Here is a 14,341-nt window from a genome sequence, read left to right as displayed (position 1 = left end):
AGGTGCACTTCCTTTCACCGACGCCATCCTGCCAACAACGCCAAATGTGGCATTCGACGTTCGAGGAACTAATAAGATGAAGTTTTAGTTTGAACTAGTGACAAATTGCCAGCAACGCCACCCCAGTAATTTCACCTGGAGAGTTAGATTAACCTTAAAGTTAAAGCACACAAGTTCCTTACTAATGAAAGCTTGAGACTGGGTCCAACATACAATTTCAATTCCTTTTAATTAATATATACAGTCTTTAAACATGACTTCGCAATAAAATATGTTCACCCAACCACACTAAAGCGAACACACACACACACACACAAAATACAAATAAGGGAGGGCAAATAAACTCAATAAATGCAAACAAAAGAAAACTAACAAAGAAATTAAATCAAAAGTAATGGAGATTTATCCAAACTGATAAATCCAAATAAATAGGTAAAGCAATTAAGCCAAACCAAAATAACTAAGAAAACGGATTAAACCAAAAACATGCAAAGCAAACCACAAAACACAAATAATATCATCAATAAGATCAGTTAGAAGTCGGTTAACTGAATAGATTAAGATGAGACTGAAGATGAGGCAGCAGTCACCATACTCGATGGTAGGTACAGCACAGTAGGAGATGCAGAGTAGGATGGATGTGTTGGCTATATAAGCCAGTGGGCAAAACAGCAGCCGGCCAACAGCAGCGTGAAGAGGGGGGGAAAAACGTGCTGGCAGAAACCGCCCACACACACGTCAACCCTGCCATAGAAAAATACATTTGTTCTAGAAGCTGAACAACAACTGTGGTAACTTGAGTTAACGTCATCTTATCCACATACCGTCAGGAGTTGAATGAACATCAAAGGGGAGGAAGGGGATCGCTTGCATCGAGCAGCACAATTACGTGCAACTCGATCGATCAGCTGATCGCTCCCCGCTGCAACCGGCAGAGGAGGAAAACACTCGCATGCCCTACAATTGGGGCCGATACGGGAGAAGGAAGACCCGGAACTGCCTGAGGGATGGAAGCCAGTGTTGAGGACTTGTGCAAAGTTTAGAAGGTACACAGACGCAAACAACTACTACATACCAAACAACGGCGAGCTGCACGACCCAGCTAAAAAAAGGCGACCAGGTGAGGCGGCCAGGTGCGGTGATAACAGGAGGCGGGGCAGTCTGGAGCTCCAAGGCAAGAGGGCTCCCAGTGCACAACCACTCACCTTTATAGACAGCGCAACCAACCGTGATGGGCCGGTACTGCAGCACTAATTAAAGGCCCATCCTGCTACACAATCAAAACACAAACAGACCTAAATGTTACACAATATTTTAGCCTATAGCTGACCCACGTGACCTTACACATGTGACCCTGAAAGAACCTGTTTACTTTGCAGAGTTCACTGTAACATGGGTGGATGCAGCAGATTAAGTCCTGGGGTAGCCTCTAGTTCAGGGGTTTTCAACCAGGGGTCCCTGGCATTGCAGGGGGTCTGCGAAATTCGCTTTGATATTTCAACACATTTCCAGATTACTCTTGAATATCGTGAAAACAAAATTAAATAAGAAAAATATGTCTAAAATAATATAAAGGTGATGAGGGGAACCTTGAAACTGGCTTGGGGCTAGAAACTGCCGGTAGTTTTCCCCTGTGCATGTGTTTTAAAGGTTCCTGTCTGCATCGGTGGGACGGCTGTGGTGGTGGTCCCTGCTTACAAGTACCTGGGTGTCACACTAGACAATAAACTGGACTGGTCCACCAACACAGAGGCCGTCTACAAGAAGGGCCTGAGCCGGCTTTATTTCCTGAGGAGGCTCAGGTCCTTCAACGTCTGCAACAAGATGCTGCAGATGTTTTATAAGTCTGTTGTGGCGAGCACCATCTTCTTTGCTGTGGTGTCCTGGGGTACGGGCATCAAGGCAAAGGACGCCAACAGACTGAAAAAACTGATTAGGAAGGCAGAGTCTGTGGTTGGCTCTAAGCTTGTCACCCTGGAGGAGGTGGTGGAGGACAGGATGCTGGCAAAACTGCTGGCAATCATGGAAAATCCCTCTCACCCCCTCCACAAAACACTGGACAAGCTAAGGAGCAGCTTCAGCCACAGACTCATTCAATCCCGCTGCTCTAAGGAACGATACAGGAAGTCGTTCCTCCCAACCGCAATAAGACTGTACAACTCCTCTACCTCTGTCAGAGCCACCATCACAGAACTGATCTAAATATACCTGTCTCAATTCATCATTTCATACAATAATATTGTCTTTTGAACACTCTGTCTACATATTCTTACACTCACAGTATATTATATTATCTATTGTATCGCCAAATACTTATATTGATACCCGTACTATATATCATATATTATATCATACTCTTTGTATATTCTTTGTATATATAAGTCTATATACACATATTTTATTTATACATGTGTACATGTTATTATTATTATATTCTACTATTATTATTATTATATATACTGTTGCTGCTATTATTACTATATACTGCTATTATATTGGTATAATTACTATCATATATAAATATATATTATATACTATATATACTGTACTATCTTTTATATACTGTCTAACAATAACATTACCATCATATCATCAGTACTATTACCATCATCTGCCACTGCACCTTATCTACCCATTTATCTTGTGTTTCTGTTTTTATTCTTTCTACCGCAATATTTAATATTTTATATTTTATATTTTATTCTATTGTATTGTATTTTATTTGTATTCAAATGTACAGGCTGCTATGACGACTTAATTTCCCCTCGGGGATGAATAAAGTAATCTATCTATCTATCTATCTATCTAGATGTAGAAGAGCGGTTGAGCTAGGTAGAAAACTCTCAGGAGGTCTTGGAGATGTCATTTGTATGATGGGAATTTTTATTTTCCCAAAAAGAAAGCCCAAAAGGGCAGAATTAATAATGAAAATATTGAATAAAACAAAAGAGCGAAAAACAAATACTTTGTAATAAGAAAAATAAGTTGGCATAATAGCCAAAACAATTAATTGCAATAACAGTCAACTTTACCACATTCGCTGGTTGAGAAACAATTTCTTAGGAGAGCTCTAGACACACACACACAGAAGTACTACTCAAGCAGTAGGTGGGATTTGCTGCTGGTGATCATGAGGTTAAACTTCAGTAGGCCTCAATTGTTTGTGTGATATTGTATGATTATCATTTGTGACATATTCTGCATTACTTTGTCAACTTCTGTATTCAGTTGCAGCCCCAGTTTATGTTGACTGTATTGATCACTGTTAGTTTAACATTCTCTCAACATTTCAGCTACATGTCTGTACATTTAAGTCATGAACGTTATATATTGACGTAAATATGGTTCTGAGATGCAGTACAACTACAAACTGCATTTTAATTTTGTTTTCAATTGTTAAGCACTGAAAATCAACCGTTTTTGTTGTTTTTTACACATTTTTGTAGATTTGTTTGAGGGTTTTTAAATAAAACCAACATGGAAAACCAAATGTTAAAACTTTCTTCTATCCACGCACGCAAACACACACACACACACACACACACACACGTAGGCACACGCGCTTAGGAACATCAGTGGGCCGCGGATGACTTTCTAGTCAGAATGGTGGTCCCTGGGACAAAACCAGTTGAAAACCCCTGCTCTAGTTCAATCAGAGAGGCCAGCTTCATGACTCAGCCTGTGGCTCCAGCTCAAGACAAAGAGCTTCATATGACGTCTTTGATTGTATTTGTCAACATGGTGAATAAAAAAGATAGTGACAGCTAAGTGATTTGTTACTGCAATAATCTTTTTATATATATGCAAACAAATTTAAACTCTTACATCCACTATGATGTAAGATATGATTATGGGTAAATATCAAATATAGGCGTAAAAAAATATGAAAATCATTAAAGTATGGACACTGGACAATTTTAATGATGGGGTTCTGTTCCTTTGATTCAGCCAGACTCTACCTTTGACGCATCTAGGCCTTTCCAAAACAAAATACACATGCTCCATGTTTTCTTTCTCCAGGTTTTTTAGTAGGGATGTACTGTTCTCTCTAATAGAGATATTCTAATGGCCTTCATGTCATTCACAGCTCCCTAAAACTCTGCTAGACATGTTTCACATCCAGGATAACTTTAGAATCATATGACTGGGACATATCCCAGTCATATGATTCTAAAGGATATGTAGGATATGCAGGATATGTGAGGGCATATGGGTGTGTGTTTTATTTGTACCCTTTCGAACCTCTTGTACTTTGTAACGGGTCACACCCATAGACTCACCCTGTACTGTCTTGTGTTCCCTATGGTTCTGTTTGTTTATTCTGTTTTTTTTCCTGCATGTCTGAAATGTTACTTTCTAAAGTGCTGAAGATAAAATAGAAATAATGGAGAATAGATATATATACTCAAAACTGCAGCTAGCATGTTCAGTATTTTTGCATCAGCACTATCTGAAGCCATCACCTTCACTTTCTGTCCGAGTGTAATTTCATTGGTGGTAAACATGGAATTATTTGGAACTTCAGACCTCAGAGGACACGTGGCTGTGTAATCTGAGGTCTGGGTGTCACAGTTTAACTATGTTATCAATGTCATTAAAAGTGAACTCATAACGATATTGAAAATGAAAGTTCGGGGCTCCCAATCTTTCAAGCCCCCCCCCCCCCCCCCCCCCCCTCAAAATATCGATGCCAGAGACTCAGGACCCCAGTTATTGCAGACAATATCGACGAGAGCTAGTTGGCAGTATTGTAAAAAATCTCTGTGCACATTTATGATGCTATAAATCAACTTTTACTTGACGCTCCACCTGACGCTATAAAATATGCCATTTTTTATTGGTTTAATATGTAATTGAAATCTTTTCCTGACCCCTCCTCTGTGGGTCACTCCCTAAGGGTGCCGTGGTTTGAAATGGCTGATTTGATCATTTACACCATTCTGATGCTGAGTTCGGCTCAGTTGCTGGACCCCTATTGTATCATGATTGTGCTATTTGATCCCAGACACTCAACAACAGAGCGAAGATATCCTCATATTGTCGATCTGTCATGTCTTCATGCGATACCAAATGCATAAAAAAGGTGTGTCCTAAGGCATTTATTAATGTCTGACTCATAAAAAACTGTGAAATTCCTGTAATAATGAATGTGATACTTTTCACTTCCAATCTTCGAGCCTTCAGATTCAGATTCAGATTCTCCATTTTCTCAGCTCTTGACGTACTGCTAAATAAAAAAATACCCAACATCCTTGTATATAAATATAAAACAGAAACAGAGAACAGTAGCACAGCTACATTTTTTACAAGTGAACGAGTAAATTAACCAAGCTTTGTTCGAAATAATCTCCCACCACTGTGCTGGATAATGTGAGAAGGGCAAGAACAGCATTGTTCTTTGCTCAGTGACCTAAAAGAAATCTAAAATATAAACAACTATCGCTTTTGGATGAAAGATTTGACTTCACAAATACAACACAGTCAGTGGCGTCCTGTCCCGAAGTCACTCCCACTGCTTGTAGAGGAGGCTGGAGACCGATTCAGTGGTAGGTGCAGTGGAGCTCCTGGTGCTGCCGCAGTTCCACTCTGAGCTGGAAGCTGTAGGGGCAGCTGGGGCAGCGGTAGGGACGGTCGTCCCTGTGCTTGCGGCTGTGGGTGATGAGGTTGGAGCTCTGGCTGAACCCCTTCCCACATATATCACACACGTGGGGCTTCTCTCCTGGGACAAGAATACACAGGATATTTAAACTGCAGAGCACTTGATGCAATGATACAACCTTATGTATGGCCTCCAGTAAAATGCAGCATAGTGTTTCAGCCTCTATTAATGGTGTTAGATGAGGAGGAATTCTTTAACCAGTTCTTTTAAATTCATTAATTGATAGAAAATCTGATCTGTCCAAGTTACTGAAAACCAGCAATACTGGATTAGATTAGATTCAATTTAATTGTCATTGTGCAGATTACACAAAGTACAACGTCAATGGAATGATTGGAAAAACTCTTGTAAGCATGCAGGCTTATTATCTTATGGTCTTAAGTCAAAGTTGCGCAAGTTCCCAGCAGCTTCCTACAACATAGTTATTTGTATGATGGGGAATGTGATATTTACGGCTATGTTACAGTGCTGTGTTGATATGTAAAACCAAAGAGGACAAAAGTATAACATTGTCTGACCTTTCTAAAAATCCTCTTGATGTTACTAATACGGTAAAACATCATTACAGATCAAATGACAGATGAGGATCCACGCACAAGCAAACATTCTTCTGTGCAGGATTAGTAAGTGTAAAGATGTCTCTGTTCAGGGCACACCTCTTTATACCCCCTCCTTGTGGTCAAACTACAAAAAAGCAAGCTTCAAGCAAGTTGAAGTTGCTTATAGTGATGCTATGAGAGTATCACTGAAGAGACCTAGATGCTCTTGTGCGAGTGAAGGAGTCTCTACTTTACAATCTACCTCTGAGAAATCTCATGTATATGTGTTTGCCGGGTACTTGACTTTTTGCCGGTAGTTGAGTTACTTACAATATACTTATTATACATGCAGTACATCTTGATATTACTTGTTTTGTCCAAATGACACATTTTGAAAACCAAATATATTTAATCTACATTGACATGAGGAAGTCTTCGATTTGAGAGGCTCATATCAATAGGTGTTTGACTTCTTTGCTTAGAAATAACTTTAAGTGATTCCAACATTTTAGGAAATACACATATATGCTGAGAAAACCTCTTATGTATAACACAATTTGTTTGGGTCACAGATAATGCTGCTAATTTGAGTTTACATGCAGGGCAGGAATCACTGGCGATGTATAGAGAATGAAGCTGCACATCTCTTGTATCATTTCATATGAATAATGTCAGCTGTGGACTCTTGACATATTAAACATTAACCCACCGGTGTGAATGAAGGTGTGTTTCTTCAAGTCAGACTTCTGGTGGAACCTCTTGCCACAGTACTGGCAGGGATACGGCCGTGTGTCTGAGTGTATGAGCAGATGAGTGGAGAGGGTGGAGGAGCGCTTGAACACTTTCCCGCACACGGCACAGCCAAACGTCCGCTCCTAGAACAACGGGCAGCGTGGTAATGGTTTTGCGAATGTAGCACATTTTACTTGCCAGGGGCTGATCCGAGGGGGGTGGGGGGCACTGGAAAAGGAAATCTGACTGGCCCATGAAATACCCCTGTCCGGTCACTTACCATCAATATACTAACAATAAATATCACACTTTGTTTAGACTTTATTTCCTAAAGTACACAATGTGCTTGTAAAGGGAACAATTTTCTAAATATATTCACTGATGTGCGGTTTTGCTCAAAGCTATAGAGCTAACAGTAAACAAGGAATAACTTAAACCTGCACCTTACTGAAACAGGAACAGTGCATGGATTTCAGACTAATAACTGGCCCCTCTGGGTAAATTGTTGCCTCTTTATGGCTCCTGACTTAGAAAAATCCTAGATCTGCCACTGATTCATGCATTAAATTGCCTAAAGATGAAACAGGACAATATGTTGATGCTGACCTTGCCCCTGCATGGTGAACGCAGAGTATTTGTCCTGCTGGACGTGATGTGTGCCGGGGACAGATGTGCTCTGCTTCCATGACTCCTGCATTCGTGAGTCTTCAGACTAGACACACAGGAAAATTTCTGCAGGGAGATTAACACAGGTATAATGGTGATAAAGTGAAGGGATGATGGCAGACGTCAGGAGAGGATGAGGAGGGAAAAGAGAGATTACATGTCTTTGCACAACAATCTTTTTAGATGCTTTCTGTTTTGGGCCGCTCTGCATGTTCTGCCTTGTCTCCTTCCTGTGTTTCCTTCCTGTTTGTGTGGCGAGATGTGATTGGTTCAGCCTCTTCCCCCCCTCCCCCCCCACCCCCCCCCCACCACCACCACCGTGACCACACATCAGACTATACTCACTGAGTTGCTGCAGTATGTAAGGACTAGGTTGAACACTACCACTCTACCAGAATGTCATCTTCTTAGTGGTTTTCACACGGCCAACCTCTGCTCCTCCTACTGTTAGTTTGAGATACTGTCCTTTGGTTTTACCTGCTTTGTTTGACCTCTGCCTCAGGATCATCTGCAGCCCTTAGCCTCCTCTCAGCCACACTACTCCCTGGATTCCCCTCCTTGCACCTGGACCTATTCCAGAAACCTTTTTCCGGAACACATTTGCACTTCCCTTTGGCCACCAGTTTGCTTTACTGGCTTTCTTTGTTTATGACCCCTTGCACTAGTGTCTGCACAGCACTCATCTCTTGTATTAAACACTCTATGTTCGTTGTTGTGTTCTGCCCAGTTAGAAAATCCCAAAACAATTTGTGCGAGTGTGGACAGCAATGTTTACAGAGCCTTAAGGTTTTATCTGACATTTAAAGATGACACTCCAAAAAAGACATCACGTTTTGAAAGTTTTTGCTTTGGAATGTGCTACATTTCTTTTTCATTTTGGATCAACTACTATTGGATGGATTGAAATGTGTTGCTCACACTCATTTCTCCTAAAGAGAAATCAGTCCCTTATGTTTCCCTCTAGCACCACCCTCAGGTCAAACTTTAAATTTGTCACACTTTGGTTGATGAACACATAACCTGCAAAAATAACTCCCATCACTTTCCATCAGCCGCAGCTGTACTTTATATTTGGCAGAAAATTTGCAATAATAACTTAAAACGTTTCTATATAAATCATGAAGCAATGTCTTAATTCTTCAGTTTTAATCTCTCTCTAAAAAAAAAAAATATACAGCAATGAGGGATTTATCATACCTTGCTACAGAGTGGACACTCTTGCCTCAGAGCACTGGTCTTGGAGCAGCCTCTGCTCCTGGTCTCCCTCAGGATCAGAGGCTGAGTTAGGTTGCCTAGAACTGCTGAAGATTTGTCAGGATATCCTGAGCTCACATGAGGTTTGGACCAAGAGGCGGGTGTCAGAGTGTGCGAGTCCGCTCTCTCCACGGGGATACAAGTATCCGGGCTCAAAGGCTCAGCAGGTCCACAGTCTGAGAGGAAAGACAGAGAAGATTCTCAAAATGTGGAGTCACACACATTTGAATAATTTTCACAATCTCTTTCCTCTCTTCTGCTTTAAAGCCATCTCTGCATTTACTGTCTTTATATTTGTTTCTGTCTCTGGAAATCCTTTGAGACATTTTTCAGAAAAATTCCAAAATTATTTATTATTATAAACTAAAATTATGTGATCCAAATACATTTTAATGCATTTATTTAGTAATTCAAGTATAAATTCAATTCAATTTCACTATAGTTACACATATCTCTGGTCATACAGATAGACTGGCTCTGTGTTAAAGTAACTAAACACAAGCAAATCATAGACTGTAAATAAAAATGGACAACACTTCCTCCTACTAACCACAAATGAATAGTGTTCACCTCTTTGTATAGCACCAAATCACTAATGGAAACAGAACTCATCATGAACATGGAAACTTTCATATCAGTGTGATAAGAGCAACCTAAAATGACAGAAACCATCTTTAAAGGTTCAGTGTGTAAGATTGAGGTGAAAGGGATCGATAGGCAGAATTTAAGTATAAAATAATCCTGGTGATGTTTTCACTAGTGTGTTTCATCTAAACTATACAAATAATTGTTTTCTTGACCCTAGAATGGGCCCTTTATATTTAAATACTTTATATTTACATCGGGAGCGGGTCCTCTCTACGGAGGCAGACATGTTTTTTACAATAGTTCATACTGGACAGTATTTCATGTTTGGTATTCAGCTGCAACATGCAATTTCACCACTAGGTGTCACTAAATTAAACACACTGAACAAAAATAAATTTGACCTGTACTTTTACTTTTTAGTTCGATTCATGTCCCTTACACTAATATGGAGGAACCGGGTTTTAGGAAGTGTACTGCCCCCAGCCACCAGGTGGCGATTGAGAAGCTTTGGCTTTACTTTTGGGGAGCTGTCATATCGTCCATCTTTATTAAAAGTCTATTCAAAAACAAAAATGAAGCATCTCTGTCACCCACCATAAGATTTGGGACTCAGTAACTGAAGGTGTCCTCTCTCATGTGAGTGAGTGGCAGTAGGAAGGTCTGGCTGCAGTAACGTGATGGACTCTATGTTATCATTAGGGGTCTCTGTTGTGGAGTCCTTCAGTCTCGTCTCCCAGGAGGACGCCAACTTCTTTTCTAACTGGTTGAACGTCACTGGGGTCGATCTGGGGCTGGGTCTTCCTGCTGCGGGCCGAGAGTGGAGCAGCCCTCCGCGCTTCACCAAGAAGGAACGAGGCATCGTTCAGAGGGAAGCAGGACTTGCTCTAGACCAATATGAAAAGTTATATAGATGGTAAAAAAAAAAGAAGAAAAAGAATGACAGTGTTTATGAAGGTATTCAAATTAAAGCTTAGATTGGCACAGCCTGTTGTTATAGAAAGAATGCTGAAGAAACTCAAATTGTTCTGAATCTTATTATTTTTATTATCATATCTATTTTTCAGACTCTGATTGAACCTAATGTTTTAATAACTGGGTTTTATTTCCATCTTATGTTCTACAAATTTGACTGTTAACTGTTTTTATGTTCATTGTATGTATATATCTCTTTTATATACATTTTGCTTTGTAAATGCCTTTTAACAGCATTTTTATGTATAAAAGGTGCTATATAAATAATGTTTTATTATTATATCATTATTATTATATCATTATTATTATTATAAAAAACATAATAGTGTTTTTCTCCTAATATTAGTATATATATATATATTAGGGCTGTGAAATGATTAAAATTTTTAATCAAATTAATCACAGGTTTCTATGGATTAATCATGATTAATCACATTACCGATTTTCTCGGAATATTTTTGTGAAAACAAGATTTATGACATTTAACTTTTCTTTTGTGCTGCAACTCAGCAGTTCTTCAGCAGTTATCATTGCTTTTCCATATGGAACATTAATATAATCTTCATCCTAAACAATATTCGGGCTCCTTAGCCATTGTGTGGTTGAATAAAACTTTTTTTTTAAAAATCAAACAGAAATTATTTGAGCTTCTTAGCCATAGGATGGTTGACATTTTTTATACTTTTTGTCACACAACCATTAACCACACCATGATACAATCTAATGCCTCTAAAGGCCCTCTTAGCTACTCGGTCTTTAGCCAGTTGGCTAACTAACTTGTTCAAATTCTCTGACAGTAAAGCTGACCGCTTCTTTTGCACAATGTGTCCGGCGAGTGAGTCTGGTTTGGCGCATTCCACTTGAACGCCCCTCGCCTACCAACACATGCTTCGCGTTGCGGTGGTTAGGCGGGTATTGCTACGGTGAAACGATAACGTCTTCTCGCAGAGTGTGCATATCACCTTGGTTTTACTGAATGTTCGATCTTTGTTTTTTTGGAACACGATCTTCCCGTCCAGAAGGTCCTCAGGTTCATCAGAATTATCCATGTTGTTTGTTTGTTTGAATGGCAGCGGCCGTCTGACTGCATTAGAGCGGCGACTAGTGCAGAGGCGGCGGAATTGGAAGGTCCTTCTGCGCATGCGTTAAATGCGTTAAAAAAAAAAAACGAATTAATCCTGTAATTTAATCATAACGCGTTAACGCGTTATTTTTCACAGCTCTAATATATATATATATATACTCTGACGTGCTGTAGCTGAAGGCAGGCAGTACAATGTTGAACCAAAGTGTTGCACATGATGCTGGTGTTGTCCAGATGAGGGCAGCAGAACTGTACATTTGATCCTTGGTTTCCTGCTTGAATGTAGATACTGGTTTAACAAACTGTTAATTCTGGCCTATTTGGGATTAAAGGCTGCAAAGTCTCTGGCAGCTGGAGTCTGAGCAGAACTGACATTGACAACTGACCAAACTGTTCCTCGAGAAAAACTGAAACTTTTTGTTAAGTTGTATGCAGACGTTGTTGGTTTGCAGGATTACATCAAAAATACTCGACCGATTTCCGTGACGCTCTGTGAAGGAGATTATGTTTTCACCTCTGCTTGTTGGTTTGCAGGGTTACGCAAAAACGGATCACTATGAAATTTAGTGGAAGAACACGGCATGGGTCATGGAAGAATGTATTACATCTTGGTGTGAATCCGGATCAGGGCGCAGATCCAGTAACCTATCTCCACTGTCTTTAACATTGTGTGGATCGAGGGTATTTTACAACATTTTGGTTGATTTCACAGAGTGAATAATTCTTGATGCAAAAATTTAAGGGGTTTTGTATCAATGAACGTGAGCAGTTAAGGATCCAAACAAAAATCTGGATGTAGTGAATTTAAATGTGCTCTCAGAACGGTTCTAGGCGTTTTTCAGCTGCTTTATTGTAACAAATAGTCTCGCATGTAACTACCACCAATGTGAAGCTGAGAATCGTAATGTGGCCGTATGTCTGTTTTAATTGAAGGATACTCTTGGGCCTTGGCCGAGGTATGTGCTCGCTTTGTGTTCCTTATTGAGCCTCCCTCACCCAGGAAGACAATACATAGAGAAAATGGATTTTGCATAATAACACAAAAACATGGTGAATGTAGATAATCTTTCTCTAACTTTCCTGATCCTGGTTAGAGAGGCTCAACAATAACACAATGCACACAAAGGGAATGGGATTGAAACCGAATTAACCAAATAGACCTAAACCATAACCATCCATACGAGTTAGAATGTGACAGAAGGCGTCACTTCACAAAGTTTGTTAAAAGAATATTTGTTTTGTGTTTTTTTTTGTGTACAGACAGCAAAAATACAAGTTTACTTTAAATCTATCAAACTTTAAAATGTACTCAACACTTTTTAAAATGCATATGTGTCAGTATATTAACAAAGAGGAAAGGAGTTGTAATAATAGTGACAGCAGCTTTAGTACAAACAACCATGTAAATTGAATTGTTTATCTAACAGTACCTAAACAGTTATATACAGGAAGTATATGAACATGGAGAATGATGGCTACTCAGGGTAACCAAACTAAAGTGGTTTGATAATAATAATGGTAAAGATGATGATAATAATAATGTTAATGATAATAATAATTAATAATCCAAAGCTGCACTGTGTAGCTCTCTGGAAGTGTAAAGATACTGTAGATCAATAGAAGACATTATGATAACGGACTGAGCCAGTTCAGAAATAATTTCACACAACTTGTTATTTAACAAAACCTCAACAAAAAGCATCAAAGGAAATTGGAAAGAAAACATTATTTAATCAGGGTTGCCAAATTTCACTGTTTTTCAATTAATAATAATAATAAAAATAATAAATGTATGTGCATATACATAAAGTGCAGATGCACTGTGTAGTTAATGAAGATAGTTTTCAGAAATAAAAGTAAAAAACTTACCAGTTCTCACATTCCTCCGGTGCTTCCTAAAGTCACACACAACCTTCACGCTGGTAGTTTGACAAAGGTACGAGACTTTTTCAACTTAAGTAAGACGATATGGAACCAGTGGGTCACATTCAGTATGAAGCCAGTCTGTTCTGAGCCTGGCCGTGTGTCGGTGATGTTGACAGTAATGAGAGTGAAGCAGGATGAGGAAGTGTTTCAGCTCTGACACATCCGAGCCGAAACACTTTAACCCTGCTGCCTCCTCCTTACATACAAAGTATACAAACACTACACACTGGTATAGGAACACAGTGTCCGTCCTGCTCCTGCTGCACGCTGTGGAGCTGCTGCAGAAAGGCCCCAGCTGATCATCAGGCTGACCAAGGTAAGGCAGACGTAAGAGGAAGGGGCGACTGTGCTGAAAATTACTCAAAAAGTGTTGACACACTATGCTGACATGGTTGTGTTTCAAAACCAAGACCACTAAGGTCAGGTTTAAAAGAAGCTGTCTGGTGCAACAGCAGATTTCCTCCCACACTATTGGATGGAAGTATTGATGAGAAAGAGTCAGAGCAAGACAACATGTGAATAGATTTAGTATGTTTGTAAAATAACTGTGAGAAACCTGAGGAGATGTTTCAGTCTTTTTTTCATTGCTTTTATTTTATCTAGTCCATCTTCAATGTTTATATTCTCAGATTTTAATCTTACGCTGCAAAAAAATCTACAAAACACACAAAACATAATCGACACATAATTACCTACACCAAGGGGGTTATGTTTTCACCTCTGTTTGTTGGTTTGAAGGGTTACGCAAAATCGGATGACCATGAAAATTAGTGGAAGAATAAGGCCCCGGTCACGGAAGAATTTATTACATTTTGTCGTGGAACTGGATCAGGGGGTAGAAAAAAAGAGAGATAAGGCATATTCGTTTTACCTATTCACAGATTTCCCAGAATATAATTAATGGATTTTGATGAAACAAAT

General features: G+C 39.5%; 1 protein-coding gene and 1 long non-coding RNA gene across 2 annotated transcripts; both read right to left on the bottom strand.

Moving 5' to 3' along the window:
* Positions 1-205: 205 nt before the first annotated feature.
* Positions 206-1,145, bottom strand: LOC128437235 (uncharacterized). The gene is made up of 2 exons (XR_008338182.1): positions 825-1,145; positions 206-744 (listed from the first exon to the last, which is right to left on the bottom strand). It is a non-coding gene; the product is annotated as an uncharacterized LOC128437235 (long non-coding RNA).
* Positions 1,146-5,084: 3,939 nt separating this feature from the next.
* LOC128435775 (zinc finger protein Gfi-1b) lies at positions 5,085-13,760 on the bottom strand. The gene is made up of 6 exons (XM_053417979.1): positions 13,364-13,760; positions 10,033-10,322; positions 8,794-9,026; positions 7,537-7,662; positions 6,908-7,073; positions 5,085-5,719 (listed from the first exon to the last, which is right to left on the bottom strand). The coding sequence occupies exons 2-6, from the start codon at positions 10,295-10,297 to the stop codon at positions 5,541-5,543; spliced, it is 969 nt and encodes a 322-aa protein (XP_053273954.1). The 5' UTR covers positions 10,298-10,322; positions 13,364-13,760; the 3' UTR covers positions 5,085-5,540.
* Between the last annotated feature and the right edge of the window lie 581 nt (positions 13,761-14,341).

The sequence above is a fragment of the Pleuronectes platessa genome, chromosome 3, assembly GCF_947347685.1.
Source record: "Pleuronectes platessa chromosome 3, fPlePla1.1, whole genome shotgun sequence".
Classification (NCBI taxonomy): Eukaryota; Metazoa; Chordata; class Actinopteri; order Pleuronectiformes; family Pleuronectidae; genus Pleuronectes; species Pleuronectes platessa.
The sequence above is the reverse complement of the archived record's forward strand: the minus strand, read 5'-3'. Positions and strand labels throughout refer to the sequence as shown.